General features: G+C 36.7%; 1 protein-coding gene and 1 long non-coding RNA gene across 2 annotated transcripts; one reads left to right on the top strand and one right to left on the bottom strand.

Annotated features, from left to right (window-relative positions):
* Positions 1-5,367: 5,367 nt before the first annotated feature.
* Positions 5,368-15,444, bottom strand: LOC133846908 (GIGYF family protein Gyf). The gene is given in 13 exon segments (XM_062281621.1): positions 5,368-5,629; positions 5,703-5,854; positions 6,555-6,629; positions 6,690-6,906; positions 6,909-7,651; positions 9,351-9,451; positions 9,453-10,746; positions 10,749-11,466; positions 11,655-11,734; positions 11,737-12,051; positions 14,445-14,703; positions 14,760-14,945; positions 15,006-15,444. Coding segments are annotated over 13 exon segments (4,665 nt in total). The 5' UTR covers positions 15,405-15,444; the 3' UTR covers positions 5,368-5,503.
* A 4,098-nt stretch (positions 15,445-19,542) lies between these two features.
* LOC133846968 (uncharacterized) lies at positions 19,543-20,147 on the top strand. The gene is made up of 3 exons (XR_009895100.1): positions 19,543-19,819; positions 19,878-20,053; positions 20,116-20,147. It is a non-coding gene; the product is annotated as an uncharacterized LOC133846968 (long non-coding RNA).
* The last annotated feature ends 721 nt before the right edge of the window (positions 20,148-20,868 follow it).

Here is a 20,868-nt window from a genome sequence, read left to right as displayed (position 1 = left end):
AGTGAATTTGAATGCAGAGATGGTAGCATTGCGAGTGCGAAACGATGTTGAGAAAATACCAATACCCAAAAGCTACAGAAGGGTAAATAATATTTTAGTATTTAAAATACACAATTCGTTCACGCTGGGCGGAAAACGTGGTGTGTATGTACATATCAATATCCACAAATAATGTCTCTATTGTAGAGCATTACATTTTAAGGTCGATTGTTTTAGTCGACTTTAAATAAATAAATATAATCGAATATTACAAATTATTTAAAATAGCAAATTAATTTTATGAAATAGCTATCATACAGGCTCCTGCAAAATTGAGTGGTTTCCAGTTTTAGGTCAAGCAAAATCGCCAAATCTGGCTAGAAAATAGCTATGTTGGCAACACTGGAAACGCAGCGCTCGGCTCGTCTGGGGTCGCAATAATACTGTTTTTAATGATACGTTTTGGTTGTATGAAATGACGCATCTATGTATGTATTGTATGGATAGTGCTGTTATATTATTTATTTATCTATTTATTGTCATATTTAATTTATGTTATTTAGTTTGTTTAGTTTTAGAAAATTTTTTGGTGCCTCAAAAATGGTACTAAATGTTTTGTCGTGTTTTCTTTTTATAAGTGGAGGTTTCGCTATCCGTATTGAAAGCTTAAAATACCACCATCTATTAGTGGACCATGGTACTTGGAGATTGCAAAGCTTGGATTGCTAGAACAGCTGATCGCTTTAAGTCAAGCCCAAAATGAACAAGCAATTGCCTTTTTGAGTAGGATTAAATGTCAAAAGATTTCCGCAAAGAGGGTTTTGTTTTTGTTTATGCAAGCGTGATGTTGGCAGGTTATGTGTTACATCTGTAGTGTCAAAGTGAAAAATTAAATAGGACAAAATTAATAAATTAAGTGTGTTGATGCCAGATGATGGGAGGTGTGACTCAGACCAGCTGACAGTGTGGTCGCGATCGATTGTTACACGTGCAGTCACACTGATCTAGTCAGACTAGAGTCAGACAGAGATTGCAGACCCAAATGATGGGGGACTTGCCCAAGGAAAGGGCGTCCTACTCGCTGGCCCTTTGGAACTCAAAAACTACACTGGCCGAGTCTGCCTCATCACCAAGGGATATGTCTGCGTCTTCGTGTGCTTCAGCACGAAGGCGATCCACTTGGAGGCGACATCGGATCTCACGACGGAGAAATTCCTGGCCACATTTTTCCGTTTCATAGCACGGCGCTGGTACCCACAGAAAATGCACTCGGACAACGGGAAGACTTTCGTTGGAGCTGACAAGGTGATTTCCACCGACTTTTGAAAGCGACGAGTGAGTGCATCATCGCAAAGCATACTCACAAAAGCCTTTCTTGGCACTTCAACGCGACGGGCGCCCCACATATGGGTGGATTTGGGAGGCCGGCGTAAAAGGCGACCTCCACCACAAAATATACGTTTGAAGAGTTATCCACTCTTCTGTCTAAGATCGAAGCCTGCCTGAATTCGAGACCGATCTACTACTTACTAGCCTTAACTCCTGGCCATTTACTTATTAGCAAGTACTGCTCTAACTGTCTGGCCACCAACACTCCAGGAAATCCTGCCGCAGCGCGGGAAGCTGCAGGGTGTGTCAGAAGGACCACCACACGCTTTAAAGAGGCACGCAGCGCTCGCCCCAATCGTCAGCGACGACGCGACGACCAACCGGAACCGACTCGGTCTTTAACTCCACCATGGCCACGTTCCCGCTCGCCGTCCCCCCATCGACCGGCCTCGACATCCTTGTTGCAGGATAATACACCAGATGTAAAACTTTCGTCGTACACTGCGACCAGCCGTATCAGCGCATCATTGGCAAAGGCATATCGGCTATCCGTCACGGTACGGAGGTCTGCTCGGCGATCATCCGCTTGCGGACATCTGACTTCCGTCGAAAGGTGCTGCTGCAGGTTGATTCCCAATTCTGCCGCCGCACCCCCTCAGACCAGTCGATGGCGAGAACTTGAGCAGTTCCGCAGCATTGCGCTCGCCGACGAATGCTGCACATTGGGATGAAATGCCTTTATTTTGGCCACAACCATAATTTTAAAGCTAGAAAGTTGAAACTTAGAGAATTTGCTGCTTATATTATTTGTGAATTTCGCATTTTCTTATTTTTTTTTTTTAGTTTTTATTTTTTATATTTTTTGTTTTAATCACCTCTAAATCGTTTTCCCGAAAATCATTTGGAATTACCCAGTCAAAAGAGGCGTTGACATTGTGATTTGTATCCAGCCAAATTTTTAGTAAGACACCTCGACGAATAGAAACCTTGCTTGTATCTATTGAAATATTTAACCCCCACAAATTCCCGCAAATTATTTAAATACTTTCTGAATATACACATAATAACTCATACTACCACATAAGTTGTTATCTTGCTAGATATGCTCCACGAAACACAAATATTTTAAGGTTAAGGGTGATTTGTCGAACCGTCGTCGCATGCAGACGTGTATTTATTGTGCTTCGGGAAAAAATATTCAATAAAATCACAAAAGTGCAGTGACTGGTTTAAAAAAATCTACAATAACGCGAAAAGACGCTCTTTGTGATGAAATCGCTAATGTTTACATTGATTGATTAATTAATTAATATAAATCATAACAATTAAAACTATAACTAATCAATCTCGATTACAATGAGTCAAAACGACATTCGTGCACAACGTAACCGTGAGCAAGACGAGAGACGGCTCTCACAACAAAGAAACAACGCGTACTTCTCTTTTAAAGCGACCGAAAATAATGCAAGCTCTGATCAAGTGCGGTCAATTACCCCCAACTCGACCGAATTTCTAAACGTAGAGAGCTATAGAGCGCGCTCATGCTCTCCCTCGCTTCCATCGATGTCTCTGCAGCCTAAGAGCGCAGTAACCAGCTCCGCAATTTCGCTGACAACGTCAACCGCAACAACAACAACAACCGCAACTGTATCGACAGCGCGTTTAACGACATCATCAGCTAGCAGCGCAAACATAACTACGTAAGTCGCTGCGCTGCCCGAAAAAAGAACAAAACAATGAACCCATTAAGCCGGCTGTGCAGACTGGTATGGATCGCTACATTCAAATTAAAAGAAAGATGAGTCCTCTAAATTCTCAACGCAAAATAAACCCGTGGCAATGCTAGCCTAGCTGCAATAGAAACGGACATGAACTCGAACCGATTCAAAATCTTGGCAGACGCCTATGAGGTTGAGGCGGCCGAATCTACTGAAGTCGAGAAAGGAAGCCAAAGCCTCCGGCTATTTATATACGAGAAAAAGTTTCAACGTTCTCGTTAACAAAATTATTGAGCTTATTGGCAAGGATAACTTCCACATAATACCCCTTGTAAAGGGCAACATTCACGAAACAAAAGTTCAAATGAAGTCTGAAGACAATTACAGAGTATTATCGAAATATCTTACCGATAATAAAAAGAACTTTTACACGTATCAGCTTAAAAGCAGCAAAGGCTTGCAAGTACTTAAGGGTATAGAATCTGAAGTAACGCCTGCAGAGATAACAAAGGCACTACAAGAGAAGGGATTTAGCGCAAAGACAGTCTTCAATATCCTTAACAGGGATAGAAAGCCGCAGCCACTCTATAAGGTTGAGCTCGAGCCAGAAAATAAGCCCCTGAAGAAATACGAAGTGCACCCTATATACAATCTTCAGTTCCTGCTGCACCGCCGAATTACAGTTGAGGAACCGCACAAACGCAATGGTCCGGTACAATGTGCAAACTGCCAAGAATATGAATTGAATTTAAAAGAATTAAATTTCCGATACGTCTTCCGATAAGGCTCGCGAGTGTGTATATTTTGGCCACTCGCACTCGCGAGTGTAAGGCTACCGAAAAGGCACATGAGTAACGGGTGCACCCGTTGAGTGTGTATACCCGTGCCATTCTCTGGTGAAGAGCAACCTATGTACTAAAATACAGAATGAAATAATAAAAAAATAAAAATCTGCTTATTTATTGTCATAAGGGCGGAACAAAGTTCGCTGGGTCAACTAGTAAGTATGTATATAACGGCCAACAACAAAAACTCGTCGTTCCATCTTTGCTGTCCGCATCAGCTGTTTTACACCACAAGAAACAGAAGATCTGGCGTAAACGACAATTGCCTCGATGGTCGGATGGGTGTGAGAAAAAATCCTTTCCGCTATGTGCTTTCATAGAATAATTACATTATTAATATATTCGCGTAGTACACGATCAAACTTGCATTCGCTGACATTTTCGTTGTAGATTTTAAATCCACTCCAAGCCCACTTCTGTACCCACAAATTGCCAAAACTCGAATAACAAGAGTAATTTTATCGCGTATTTTTGTATGAGTTAAAGTTATGTTTTAATATTTTTTTATGTGATCTTGCTCTTGAGAGCTCGAGCTTCTTATACGATCTACTTAAGCATAACAAAAGCTAATCCCCACGAAGCATTGCACTTTCAGCATACAAACTCTAGATCGGCAATTAATTACATTTAGGCCGCCGTCGACGTTCGCCAAAGCCTGACTGTTTTTGACGACAGTATTGTACGGCACATTAACTTATACAATATGAACTATAATAATTGTGATTCATGAAAATTTGGTTGCGATCAGGTAAAAATTGTCGAAGTTATTAAATGAACACTTTTGTATGGGCATCACGGCTACTTACTAGGGGTCTTAGTTACTTTGGCTGGCAATCTGGTATATTGCGCCGTCTATGGTATATTTTGAATGTGTTACTATATCGTTATACCAAATATACCAGTTGGTATATCTTTAGTATTTTTGGTATATTTTGAGAATATCGCAATATTTTGTTTTTATTCAAAATGGGTAGCAGGTATCTTACATTCGACACTCGACTGTAGCTTTCTTGTTGTTATTCTTATTAGGGTGCAAAAATAAAAATTGAAACGAAACATCAACGAAATTTGATTTAAAAATACTTTATAAGTAGTTATCTTCCTTTGATATTGAGAAAATCATGCACTGCTACCGAATTTCAGAAAATGAATACACAGAATTCGCATACAAATCGAATGTTTTAGATTTTTCATTAATACCCTCTCAATCCACTAAATTTCGAATGGTTTGAGCCGGTATTCCTTTCAATTCAATTCGAATACATTCATTTTAGCGAATGTTTTGAACGAACCTAAAGCGAATATTGTAGGAATATTATAGGAAAGATCTTACATTACGAATAGTTTTTAATAAGTTTTTGGTCATTAAGCTGATGACTGACAAGAAAACATTGTATAAAATACTATCATTGGGGCCACCACATATTTAACAAGACAGTTCATTTAATTCAAATATGCTTAACTTACTCGTCCATAAGATTAAGACAGAGTACATATGTATGCATACAGTGTATGCGTTTATTTATAACAGATTTATTGCCACATTCAATAGTATTCTGCATTTCAATTTATATTCATTATAATTAACTGCTTTTAAAATATCCAAATGTTGTGTTTAAGGGTATTTCTGGGTTATGGTCCATCAACATAATCGCGACTTCCCACATTAATACGACCTTCAGCGGCAGTTACAGAGAATCCGAGAATACGTGCATCCATTTTTGTCATCTTACTTTTCTTTATCTTCTTCTGTTTGTTCTATTTGTTGAAATAAAGAAATAATATAATTGAAATTAAAACGAGTTTAATTTATTCATTTAAAAGGTTTTACCTTGTTATCGCTATTGTCATTGCTTGGAGTTATAGCCGGTGCCGGTTTGCACATATCATCATTATGTGCATTTTGTGCACGCTGCAAGCTCTTATACTTGCTACGTCGCTCCAAAAACTGTTTCACAAAATCACTGGAATCCTTGCCTTCACCTGAATCAAATAAGAATAGAATTTATATAATATATAATTTTTGATTATATAATTTTAGTTGTAAATATTAAAATAAGAATATTTTTTTAGCAAGTCTCTTCTTACATGCCATAATGCGCACTATTGCAATGACAAACATGTGTGTATTCTTCCCAAAATATATAATTTTTTCTTCGTGCAACCAAAAAAAAAATTGCTGTTTTAGTATCGTATTATTATACATATATAGAATATACATATTCACTTTATGGGTTCAGAGATGCCTCCTTCTGTTACATAAATTTCCTGTAGATACATGGGTAGTGGTATAGCATTGAGGTTGATTTAACACAAACAATTGTGTGGCATCCCAACATATAACCTTAATATGTCCTTGCATTTATTCCGCATTTTGTAATACCATTCAATAATTTTTCCCACTTATTAAAATTATTTATTATTTTATTTTTGCCACGGGGTTTTTTCCCCTCAAACATATTTTTCTGTCTCTCTCCATTGTCATTTTTTCAAGTAGTTGCAAGACCAGTAAAATATATATATGTATATATATTTTTTTCTAATTTGTAACTTTAATAATCCCCTGTAAAACGCGTAAAATCAAGCTAAATAAATTTTCCAGTTTGGTGCTGAATGCGAAGTAGAACTCTTAAGTTCTCTGATAATAAGCGCCAAGTGACAAAATAAAATGTGGTGTACATACCTAAATAAATACGAACATAATCCTTGACTTCATATGGTGCTTCAAGGTCTTGCAAAAATGTTACAAATGTAGGTACTGAAAGTTCAATTATGTTTATTTTATAAATCGCATATCAAGAATCACAAGACAACTTACCATCCACTTTGGCGGACATATTGTCCAAACTCTTCATGCACCAAATAGTGAACTCGTTTTCGTAATCACTGATTATTGATTTGTTTAGAGATAAACCGCTATCACTGCTACTATGCTGTTGACTTTTAGAATTCAACTTTTTGTCCTCATTTCCAGATGACGATGCTTTATTTGTTGGTTTGATCTTGGTTTTTCCATCTGATGTACCTGAGCCTTAACATTCTTTGATATTATATTATGAGGCTGCATGACTGGCAGCGTTTGACTTTTGCGTAAATTACGAGGCGTGCTAGGTAAGACAGCCGAATTCTTTGACTGCGATTGGATATGCTGCGGCTTGTGAGTTGTTTGATGAGCAGTACCGAGCGCAGAAGTGCCAGATGTACTCAAGGTCACACTTTTCGATGCGATTGAAGAAACTGTTATATCGTCCCACAAGGCAACGTTGCTAGTTGCAGTTGAGCTTGGGTTAGTTATTACCGACCCACCGCTCCATGCTTTATTAGCACTGCCCCAGATATTAGACAAAGCTCCAGGCACACCTATGTTGTTTGTTGATAGGCCAGCCCCATGGTGATGTTGTTCGTGCTCTCGATGGCGTCGTTGCTGCTCAACTAATTCATTGGCGAGACGCTTGGCTTCCTCAGCTTGAATATCAACTAAGTTCATGACTTGTGCGGGTGCCGGTGAGGCTTGCCACTTAAGGAGTGCATCATTCGCTTCAGCTGCTGCAGCAGCGTTAGCTCGAATTTGCTTATCTAGCTGTTCTTGTTGACGCTGAAGATCAGCACGACGCTCGCGCCTTTCTGCCTTTTGAATCTCGGCCAATCCTGGGGCAACCGTATTTATACTTGACGATTGCAAGGACCAAGGAGCCATTGAACTAGTTTGTGGACGTGATGCTGAGTGATCTATTCTAGCGCCACTGCTCGATTTCTGACCTGAGCCAGTTGTATATGTGGCTGAAAGTTAAGTAATAGATACATTATTGTGAATTTTTCGACATTTTGATGTGATGTGATTTCTAGTAAAATAAATAGTACAAATGAAATATGTAATTTGCATGGGCTCGACTGTGAGATACTTGCTAGCCATTTTGAATAAAATCAAAACAGTTCTTAATATATATCAAATTAATATTCCTTAAAAATAATATATATATTCGCTTGCTATTCGATTTGCGCAACCGGAAGTGGACGTGTCAAAAATCCATAACAAATGTGATTGGCGTGCAAGTGCTGCTGAAAAATGTTTTACTTTATATCTTATAGTCTCTGAGATCCATACGATCATACGAACAGACTGACGGAATATATGTATATACTTTATGAGGTCGGAGTTGCCTCATTCTGCCTGTAACATACATTTTATGTTGCCAGCTTCTACCATATGAGCACAGGATATATAAACACAAAAATATGGAAAATTATTTTAGAATTTCATAAATTGTAAAAAGAAACTGAACTCGTTTTTCCACTATTAACACTTAACACTTGTTTAAGAGGAGTTCAAAGACTTCTTGCCGCAGCTGCAACTTATGTACATATGTATGTCATCAAAAGCAACAGACGGTACAAATTACCAGATTGTCGGCCAAAGCAACTAAGACTCCTAGTAAGTAGGCGTTTGTGCCCATTCAAAAGTATTTCTTTAATAACTTCCACAATTTTTATCTTATCGCAACCAAATTTTCAGGAATCACAACTACTATTGTTATTATTATATATACCAAATTTGCACAAACTTATAATATCCTTCTACCCTATGGGTAGCGGGTATACAAATGGTTCGTTATCAAAGCTTCGATTGACTATAGTCGAAGTGTCAAAAGGCTGCCCAGTATATATATTTCGTTGTTCCGATTCAACCCTCCAAAATTGTAAAGATGGCTCATATTTTTAACACCGAAGACTGATCACTAGATGTAGCGACGGTTTTGACGACTACCAGGAGAAACCTTTGGATAAGTCCAGTTAATTTGTGATTCCAAATATTTGCATACAACTGTAGTGCTGGTATTGTTGACTACATCTTAGAGCCTTTGTTCATCCAAAGGCTATCTGATCTCAATTTCAGATGTAATTTATTAGTTATTGCTATTCAATCCACTGAAACTAAACTAATAGAGGCAGATCTTAACATTAAACCTACGGTGGATTTGGCTTCGCACCCCGCGCATAGTGTAACGTTGGAACCGCCTTACCGACTCCTTTTATAGCCGCACGCAATGTCAAGAGCCCTACAGATTTTTTTTGCCAGTAATTTTGGCACTCCAGGCTCGAACCGGTTCCCTAATACAAACCTATACGAGTACATAGTAGTCGGCACGGAGCAATTCTTGAGAACATGGTGTTTGACACTTAACATTTAAGATCAAATTCATATCTCAATATGAATTTCATCACATACAATTTATATCATCGGTATGTTATGAAAAAATCTCATAGCGGTATCTAGATTTGTTCGTCTGTTTCTAATTATTCGTTTTCTATATTTTTCCTTAATTTTATAAATAAGCATTAATTCTATTCACAAGGTATGTATTCGAAACGTCTATTAACAAGGTTTTACTAAAAATTTGATATTTTCAAGATAAATTTCCAAAGAACGATCGAAGATTTAATTTTTATTTCATTTAATAGCAAACAATTTCGTTCTTACCTGGCACAATAGCTGCTGTAGCTTGAGAATTTCCAAGTAAAGCCTTGCGACGTTGAGCTTGAATTTGTTGCTGACGTTCCTTTTCCTCCTGTTGTTGTCGAATTTTCTTCTTCCGCTAGGATGGCACGTCGTTTGTCATCTTCTTGTTGTTGGCGCTTCCGCTCTTCCTTAAGACGTTTCTTTTCTTCGGTCTGTTCCCTACGGCGATCATCTTCGTTTATCTTAACATCTGAAATTTTTCCCTCCAGTTGTGATTTACTAACTGCCTGTTCCTGTTTACTGGAGGATTGTTTGAAATTTGATTCATTTAGCTGAAGTTGTCTTGTAGTTTCTTGATCCTTTCGATTTGGAATGTTTTCCTCTGATATGAGAGACACTGTCTTCTGTTGAGTTCGTTTTTCATTTTGATTGACAGTAACCTCAAGCTCGGCATCCAATTTTAACTGATGATTGACATGATGCGGTGGTGCTTCAAATTCTAAATTAACAGTAGTGTTTACATTGCAATCGGAAGCAGCATTTAGTTGTTGCTGTTGAAGCAATTGTTGATTTTGCTCCTCCTCTAAAGTGGCAACATCCCACAAAGTGACTTTTGTATTTTTATGCATAGCAGGCCATTGTTGATTCTGCTGTGGCCACATAGGCATTATGATGTTTTGCGATGCCAGCAATTGTGATTCATTGGACATGAAATCAACACCTGTATTTGGTTTCGCAACTGAAGAAAGTGTCTGCTGACTATTTGTAGTGTTTGCTGGACCACGTAATAGCATTCGCAAATTATATTCGTTCAACAAGTCGATATCGGCACTGGGTAATTCATTTACCTTATTTGTGGCCTCCTGTTGATCGGATGTGACTTTTTGTTGTTCTTGAGTTTGTTGCTGATGCATTAATTGAGCATTCAATATAAAATCATTTGCATCCAGAAACGGACGTTGATCAACATTATTGGAGAAAATTATTTGTTGGTGCTGCTGTTGATCCTTCTTGGCTTGTTGGGCAATTGCGTCATACAATTGATTGCCAGCTATAGGATTAAGAGCAGCCAGCGAATTACTTAAGCCACTGAAACTACTTAAGTACTCAGGTAGCACCAACATCTGTACCTTGCTCCGTACAATAGCTTCGCGTTGCCCAGCATCAAGGTTTTGGAAGCATTCATTTTTCGATAGCTCCGAGAGGATTTGATATTCCTGATGTTGCAAATACTGATCCTGTAGCATTTGAAATCGCATAGTCAGCATGTGCGATGTATCCACACTATGTGCATTGGGGCTTACGTTGATGTTAAGACCCTTTATAGCAGCACTTAACGAGTTAGCAGCTGCTGTTACACTAGCCTTTAATTCGAGTTCATCACCACGGTGATGTTGCTGTTCGCCTAATGAAAAGATGGCAGATTTAAAGCCGTTGCCGGCTTACGTGACGTCAATGCAATTTGTAGATTATCTAAGTCAATTGGAGTTGGCAGCAGATGGCTATGCGTAAATGGCATGTTGCCTTGACATAGCTTGATGAGGTCACCCAAAGCCCTGAAACGGCTGTCTGCAAAACGACGTACAAAAAGATTTTCGTTGAAATAACCGGCGCGATACCATTCCGTCATCTCTATCGCACTAAAAGGACCCTGAACATTTGATTGGGGATCTCGGTAAAACCATAAATCATTTGGATTTACATTAATTAGATGTGGTGGTAGTACTGACGATAGATGATGCTGTTGAAGATGATGCTGCATCGCCAACTGTTCTACGAAAGGCAAAGTTTTATGTGATGACAAACATTCGTTAAGCATTGCTTTCGTTGCAGCTTCCGGGTGCTGCAATTGTTGATGTCCCTCATCAACTACAACATTTATCTGGTTTGGCATTTCGTATCTGGTATTAGTACTGATGCCACTGCTCGGCGTAGTCGATGGCTTTAATACGATTGAAGCAGCCTCACCACCATCATCATTGATAAGTTTCTCCACCTCGTTGGCCACTTCCTGAAAGCGTTCGGAAATATCGGCAAGATTGGAAGATACAGTTTTATGCGTTGATGTTGATTCTCGTGGTATTTCCTGTTTTGCTTCTTCTTTGTTAAAGTTGTTGGTTTTTGTTGGATTGTAATATCACCAGTAAGAGATCCTATCCTTATGCTTTCTGCTTGTAAAATTGGATTTGACTCGCTGTCTGTAGCTTGGTTTTTGACGTTAGCATTTGGCAGTTGTTTTTCGAATTGATTGCTTCATCATTCGCACCTCGCAAATTCTCAGACTCCCTTGGCAACGTTGATATTGTATCAGAATCGGTTTGTTTACTTGGAACTGCATTTTTTTATTTGTTCATAAAATTCTGTACTCTCGCCGTGAAAAGCACCACTAGCATCGAAAGTTCCCCTATTTCAGATGGATTCTCCATTGCCCATTCCGGCAAGTTGTCATCGCCATCAACATTACTTTTTAGATTGTTCCCTGACCACTGGGACTGACAAGCCTTAGATGAGCCGACTTGACGATTTACAGCTACTAGCATTGCACCAGCAACATTAGATGTAAATCCTGGCATCTTCGTATTGTTACTTGCACGGTCAGTGCCTATAGTTCCGATTGTTGAAATAGATCGTTGAATATTAGAGGCTGTACTCCCGACAAAACTAGACCCATCAATATTGCCACTTTGTATTGCGTCTTCTTCACGCCAACTGGTCGAACGTCCTGAAAAATTAAATAATAATAGTAAATAAACTGAAACAAGTAAGAAAATTACAGTCGAGTGTGCTTGACTGTGAGATACCCACTACCCATTTTAATAAAGGCAAAATATTGCGGTATTATTTTCAAAATATACCGAAAATACTAAAAAATATTAAATATATACCAAATGGTATGTTTGGTATATCGATATAGTACACCATTCAAAATATACCATAGACGGCACAATGGACAAGATTATCGGCCAAAGCAACTAAGACCCCTACTAAGTAGGCGTTTTTGCCCAAACAAAAGTATTTCTTCAATAACTTCCACAATTTGTATCTGATCGCAACCATTTTCAGGAATCATAACTACTATAGTAATTATTGTATATACCAAAATTCGCAACTCTAGCTTTTAAATTACGCTTGTTATTCGATTTTTTATTTGCGGGGCGGAAGTGGGCGTGGCAAAAATTTGAAACAAACTTGGTCTGCGTGCAAACATAACAAATGCTGTCGAAATTATAGCTCTATCTCGTATAGTCTCTGAGATCCAGTGTTTCATACGGACGGTCGGACAGACACACAGACGGACATGGCTAGATCGTCTCGGCTGTTGACGCTGATCAAGAATATATATACTTTATAGGGTCGGAGATGCCTCCTTCTACCTGTTACATACATATCCTGCCGGCACAAAGTTATAATACCCTTCTACCCTATGGGTAGCGGGTATAAAAACTTGCAAACAACTTTGTTCTGTAAAAAGGCGTCAAGTTGAAAATTCGTTGTACTAAAATATTGCTTGTGCATTTGCGTTTTAATTGGTTGACTTTTCAGGAACTTCCGTTTCCTGTCCCGTGTGAATCACTTGAGTCTTGCAATTATCTTTAAAATGTAAAATTACCTAAAATCAATCAGTGCTCCCATTACTACCTTTTTCCATGCGTACGTACTGTGCTTGATTTTAGAAATGCCCATACATCTTTTTGATGAGTCACAATGCATTTTTTCATTGGATTAAATATAAGAATGGGTGATTCATTATGTCTTCTTCTAACACTCTTTCCATTACCAAGATAATTAAACAAAATAAGTGTCTTTAATGAAAATAATATAAAAATGTTGTAAAAGCTGATAACTTTGTAGAAACTATATCAGTGACGTCAAGTTCTCTGATACTCTAACTACCGCTCAAAATAATAATGCTATAGATTTGTAAAACATCTGAATTAAAAGTGAAATTAGGGTAGGGAACCATGTTTATTTAACGCATACATTTATAATGGATAAGCAATTTTGGTTTGTTGAAATTAATGCATACTTGGTATATCGAAATAGAATACAAAATATACCTGATTGTCAAGCAAAGCAATTAAGTAGCAGTCGGTTTTAGCGTATTCTTGAATAACTTATAAAATGTGTAGCTGATCGCAGGAATCATAATTTTCTGTAAGCCCAAAGTTATAATACCCTTATAAAAATTTCTTCAGATGGCTCATATATATATTTCGTTCAAAAATAAGCATAATCAAGGACGAAAGAAATGAAGAAATTTGAACAACGGACACCCCGAAATGTCTTGCTAGGCCATTGCTGGCGTTCTAGTATCTCAAACGGTCCCTGGTAGACTGAAAATATAGACCTTTCCGTATAACCCGGAAAGTTCCATAACTTTCATATTTGAATTTGAAGCCGAAGCGAAAATTCATTTGGAATGAGCTGAGCCAGAGAACGTTTTAAAGATGAATATTTGGAGCAATGCAAAAAAAAAAACAAGAGTTTGGCAACGACTTCGGACGATATTTACAATGACTAAAAGCAAGGAATTTCAGACTTGATAGATACTCGTACACAAAGACGACAGACACAGAGCTGATTCCATAATTGTTTGGGATCTTTTAATCCTCAAAGCTGGTCAAGATCTGATTAACACAGTACGAGGTAAAGCTCAAGATTTGATATTTTAAACCACGAATTGGCACGAATGTGAAGAATTGTGGAAATAAAGTATGCGGAGTGAAATACGAACAAAAACTTGATTCAAAGCTAACCAACTTAAACGTATAATATATTTGTTTAAATAATATTTGCGATTATATGGCAGCTTCACTTCCTTATATTCTGGATATTTTTGCGCAAAGACCCTAAATTCTTTTTAGAAAGCCCTCTTTCGATTGCAAGTGCTTTAGTATAAAGAAACTTGAGTCATTTTTCAAGATAATTGACGAACTGAAACTATTGTGCATAGTCTAAGAATCTTGTTTTGTCCTTTCGTTTTTAACTTATTGGAAACGTTTTACATTTCGTTGCTCTTTGTCAAAAATATAGTATTTGGTTTTACAGTCATAATGACAGCGAGAGTAATTATAAAAGTGTAATTTAAAATTATTATTATTCGCTTAAACTTACCCCAACGTTGTTGGTTGGCACCACTACGCCATCCTACAACTTCCATGCCAACTAAGTTGCCAGAAGTTGGTGCATCTCCTGAGCCATCTTCATTACGATTTCGTCGCCAATTTTCCATATTACGATTATGGCTTGAAAATTCTTTTCGTGGACTTGAAGAGGGTGTTCCGTTCCACTCTATGCCAGTCACGCCACTAGATGGATTACCAACAGCGGATGAATCTCCAATACCGTTTCGTTCACTCCAATTGCGATCCGCCTAGAGATTAACCAATGTTTAAAATGCGAATCTCGGAATTTCATAATTGTTCATACCTTTATGGCTGTAGTCGACAAGCTATTATCATCGTATAGTGCGCTTGGCCTCTGATATATCGAATGATAGCTAGATTTACCACGCATTCGACCTCGATCGCCGATTGTGGCTCCCACCCTTATAGAAGATCCACGCGATGATATGCCGAAACCACTGGCTGAGCGCTGAAGCCAGGCAGGTCGAGTCTGTAGCATAGTTCCAATAGATGCATAATTTAAAATATATTTAAGAGTAAGTGCACTTACGCTGCTACCGGGCGAGTTTTGGCTATTCATCATTTCCTCTTCGGAGCTGGGAGTTAATGCCAACGGGTATTGCACTTTCTCAACGAATAACTTCTTAAAAGATGGCAATATTTGCGGTAACAAACAATTTCGATCGAAAAGTGATAGCATTTCTTCACGACCATATCGATATTCAGGAAACAAATTACGAGACGCAGCAGTCGTATGACTTTGATTTCCTCCGCCACTGCCAGAACTATGTAGTGATAGTCCTGATGTGCTGTTCATACCACCGACATTGTTGCCTCCAGAGTTGTTACCTACCACAGCAGACATACTGTTGCCGCTACCAACGACAACAGATGGTTCCGCTGACATATTGCGTAACCATTCCGGTCCAAATTTCATCGAATCTGTCATCTTGATCAACTCTTTAAAATGTTTCCTTAATGTTTTCACGCTGAAAGCAATCAAGAACAATAAACAGTTTTGGGTTTTACTCAAGTGTCAGCAAATAGCAGTTTCCACTGCGATTTTAAAATTGAGTTTACTAAGTCAAAATAGTACATTTAAAAAATCACTACTTATATTCATATGAGCGTTTCGCAAAAATTGGAAAACCAAAAGTGAGCAAAAAGCAATTATACATAACCTATAAAAAGGCACCACTAAATAAAGTACACACAAGATTGGGCAGGTTACCCAAAACTATTAATTACATTTGATAAATATGTGTTGTAAATTTATACATAGATGTAACGACACTAATTAAAAATCATTTTCTCAAAAATGCATCTGTACGAAGTACATACGAATTTTTGTATCGTAATCCTGGACAAATATAGCACTTTACTGCTTTTATGTCATTTTGAAGGTTTTCTAATTTACAAAATAGGTTGGCAGCTCATTCGAAAATATATACATAGTTGACACTACACGCTGCTGCACTCGCCTAAGCGTAGACTAATAATTAAATTTTTGATTGTACAATAAAGTCGCAATTCGCATAACTTCAATTACCACACGGACTTCGCAACACCAATTACCATAAACTTAGCAGCAGAAAAATACTTATTATTGTTTTTTTCTTTTTAAGGTAAGTAGCCATTAGCAGCGTTGGCACTTACATATAAGGGACGTATGTATTCCAGTAACTCGAGTTTAACTTTGCGATGAATGTTACTTATGCGTTACTCTTGTGATGCACCAAAATGTTAGAAATTATCGATATATTTCATGATTACCTCAATAAACTTGCATGCATGCATACATGTATATTGGCATATTCATTAAAAAAACACATAATAATTTAATGATTGGTTTGGGAGAAATTACATGATCGTATCATCAAAGATTTTATATGTTACACTTACCTCATGTAAAATCCCAAACACAAAAAATCGGTTTATTTACATGCATGAGAAATGTAAAAAATATCGGACACCATTTTTCGGTACATTTTTTCAGTTACGCGATATTTTATCGAGGTTAAATCGAAAAGAGATCATTGGAAAATATGATAACTGTAATGCGTGCAAAGCTATACAAAATGCACTAGAAATTTTTAGAGGTCCTTCTGCTTAAATTTTTCGATTGATGGCTTTATAAATTAGTGATCATAGTTTGCTTAAACTCTGACATCTGTTTTGCGTCAGTGCGGCCACAATTAAAATACCAAAGACAATACAAAGTCAATACATTCAATGATTTGGGTTAGGTTTTTGTAATCGATATCTAAAAATTTAGAAAACAATTTTTGTTATCTTTTATTATTGTACATTGGGTGCAAAATTATAAAACATTTCAATGAACTCTACTTTCGTTATATATATATTTATATATATATATATAAATTTTAATAGTGATGTTAACTGTTTAGACTCGGATGCGTATTAAAACTTTCCGTTAAGTAGAACATTGTAACAGGCGGCTAATAGTTTATGCATAATCGATCATGCGGCAGTGATTCTGAAAAGATGACCGTATTTTGCTAATATTTTGGAATATTTAGCGGAAAAGTGCAATATCGATAGAAATCAGCTGTTTATTTCACTTTTGACGCCTTAAGCATCTCTCAAACCAAAGCGAGTAAATCGCGTCTTATGAATGTATGCACACCAAACCGGTGCGAACTCGTTTTGACGGCGAATTTGCAGCGTTTTTCCACAACCGCGCATGCAGCGTTTTTTCGCTTGCCGCCAAGAACGATTAAATTAGATTGCGAGGAATTTACTCATGTTTTGCGCTGATGACGTCACATGTGATGCATGTGTTCAGTTTTTGCCTTGTTTACATATTAAATTACTATATTTTGGCTTTTGATACAATATAATTATAATAATATAATGCGAGAAGCAGTTTTAAATTCTTAAATTCATTCACTTTTATTATTATTCACGTTTATGCGATTAGCTGTTTTTCGGAATGTCTTTTTTCGTGGCTGTCGTTTGTTGTCATTCACACGTGTGAATAAAAGAACCGCGAATAAATTCGCCGCGGCTTGAACACAATTTTGATTTTGGCGCGGAATACATCACGCCGTTTATTCGCGCCGTAGCCACTGCGATTTTTCGCTCTTGTATGAGAGATGCTTTATACTCTATTTAGACCAAATGGTTAGGGGTGAAAAAATAAACAAACTCAAGCAGGAAGAAAAGAATATCATATGTATATACCTGCTACCCATTTCGAATAAAAGCAAAATATTGCGGTATTATTCTCAAAGTATGCCAAAATAAAAATTTACCAAAAGGTATATACTGCATTAAAGATATAGTATACTATACGGTGCGAAATATTCCAGATTATCAGACAAAGCAACTAAGACCCCTAGTAAAAAGGCGATTTTGCCCATACAAAAGTCTTTCTTTAATAACTTTGATAATTTTTATCTAATCGCAACCACATTTTCAGGAATCATAAATATTATACTATTGTTATTATTGTATACACCGAAATTCGCAGCTCTAGCTTTAAAATAACGCTTGTTATTCGACTTTTTGATTTGCACTTGATCTGCGTGCAAACATAACAAATGCTGTCGACGGCACGCTTGCAGCTGCACCGCAATCTCTCATATCAGCTTCTCTAAAAATAATAATAAAATAAGCAAACAAATGTAAATATCTAAATACCAAGCTAAAGGCCTCTGCAGCCATTGCTGTTAATAGTATTAATTTTAATTATAGATAACCTTTTTAAATCTATATATATAAAAGGAAGTGTATAAAGTTTCACCACTTATAAATCAAGATCGGCAGAACATATTATCTTAGAGCCAGGAGACTGCTATAGGATACTTTTTATCCCGTTCGACATCGCGAATTTTACTCCACCGACATGGCTGCATTTATAGTAATGAATAACAGTAAGTAGGCTGTGAGCGTAACGTATCATACACGATATTACGATATTACGTATTTATACATTTATATTTATTTTACAGTCAGCAATGCCGCGAGCAAGACAAACAAATCTTAAAAAATAAAAAAAATAAAATTAAAATAAAAATAAATAAATAAAATAAAATAATGAATGGTTGAATGAGCGAGCAATTTTAGCGGAAAAAATTATAAAATCGGTACAATTTTAAAAATCGAAAAAATTTTGGAAAATGAAAAAAATGTAAAAATCGGCAAAATTTCGGAAATTGAAAAAAGTAAAATCGCCAAAATTTTGAAATTGAAAAATAGTTAAATCGGCAAAACTTTACAAATTAAAAAAATGTAAATATCGGCAAAATGAAACAGATTGTAAAATCGGCAGAATTTTGAAATTGGAAAAATGTAAAAATCGGCAAGATTTTGGAAATTGATAAAATTGTAAAATCTGCAAAAATTATGGAAATTGAAAATTGTAAGATCGGTAAAATTTTGAAAATTGAAAAAAATTGTAAGATCGGCAAAGTTTTGAAAATTGAAAAAATTGTAAAATCGCCAAAATTTTGAAAATTGAAAATATTGTAAAATCGGCAAATTTAAAATTAAAAAAAATATAAAAATCGGCAACATTTTGAAAATTAAAAAATAGTAAAAATCGGAAAAATCTTGGAAATTAAAAAAATGTAAAAATCGAAAAAATTTTGAAAATTGAAAAATGTAAAATCGGCAAAAATAATCAATAAATTAAAAAAACAACTTCATAAGGGCGGAACAAAGTTCGTCGGGCCGACTAGTAAATAAATAAATGTGTTATGATACACGAAATACATTTGACGCTTTTATAGGTTATAATACTAAAATAACACTATTAAATACCACAACCAATTAGAGAATTACCCTTTAAGAATTTGGTCACTGCCACGATTCGCAATATATATACATACATATGTAGATATCGAAGCAGTGTCGTATAGTTTCAGTGTTGCCGTTTTATCCTTTTTCCGGACAGATCTGTCCGGTTTTTAACTGCGTCAGCCGGAAAAATTTAAAACATCCCCTAGCCTTTTATCTGTCCTTTTTATTTTGACCTGGCCTTTTTATCCGCTTTTTATTTTTTGTAATGTGCTGAAAAGTAATCCAAATTTACATTATTTTTATATCGATAGCAGCACTTTTAAATGAAGGTAACCCTGTTGTAATCGTAAATCGTATATATCGATATACAGTGCTATCAGTTGTTACTTTTATTGTGAAATTTGTGCGGGAAAGATGCCAAAAGAAGTTTATAAACAAAAGTTCCGTGATTCATGGCTAAATCAGCCGGATCTGGTGCAGTGGATGTGTCGTGATCAAAAATGCAGAAGTTGAGCGTGTTTTTAGCCAAGCTAATTTGGTAAAAACCAAATTGCGCAACCGACTGCAAATAGAAACTTTAAATGCGATTTTATCGATCAGGTAAATATTTTAATACTCTTTTGTTTCACACATTTATTGAAATTGTTTTTCTTTTTAGGTTTGGGCTACGCCGGAACGGCGTATGTTGCCATGAATATGAAATTCCTGAGAAATATTTAAAAATGATTGGAAGCAACCAATCTACAATAAATCAAAGTTTAGAAGTTTGCAATGATGACATTGACGATGTTCTAAACGAGTTGGCAACCAATAAAGAATGATATTACATAAAATGTATGGAAAAATATTTTGTCTTGTTTTTGTCCTTTTCTATCCTTTTTGTATAATCAATCCAGCCTTTTTCTGTAACGAGCTGACGGCGACACTGTATAGTTTTGATACACGTGGAGTCTAGCTAAAACTGAAGCGTTTGTGCTGTTGCTTTAAAACGGGAGATGCAAATAGAGCCAAAAATACCACTACTTGTGCATTGCTTTTGTGCTATTATTCTTAATTTTTGTTTCACTCTTTCGATATCCCTTTCAGAGGTGCTGTATAACTTTGGGCAGGAGGTTATATCCGTACCCAACTGAGTTAGTTTCTAAAGAAGGACAAATTGGAAAGGATTTCGCGAACGCTAAAGCAACGCACAACATACTATGCCACAAATGAAAGGAAGTTCTTAGCCATTGTCTGGGTTTTGTGTATATTGCAAAATTATCTATAGATGTATATAGATCGTAAGAAAAATTACATTTTACAGACCATAAACCCCTCACGTTTGCTGTTTCTGATTTAAAAGTTTTTACAAACCGGGCATTAATACCAACTTAGTAAACGTGATTCAATGAGATCTGCCAACGTTAGCTACTTAGCAACATGATTTGGTGTTAAATAACAATCGCTCTCATAGAGCTGCTCAGTAAAACGATAATGATAATTATTTTCTGAATTTCACAAATTTAGCCAACGAAAAGGTAATTAAATGCCATGCATGCACAAATCGAAACACGTTAGGCATGCAAAGAAACATTTGCTTTTCGTAACACTGATCCCATGCTGAAGAAATTCTCTACATGGACATTTTTTCAACAGAAAAAATTCCTTAT

This window comes from Drosophila sulfurigaster, chromosome 4 (genome assembly GCF_023558435.1).
Source record: "Drosophila sulfurigaster albostrigata strain 15112-1811.04 chromosome 4, ASM2355843v2, whole genome shotgun sequence".
NCBI lineage: Eukaryota > Metazoa > Arthropoda > Insecta > Diptera > Drosophilidae > Drosophila > Drosophila sulfurigaster.
Note: the sequence above shows the minus strand (reverse complement) of the source record. Positions and strands in the feature narration are given on the sequence as shown.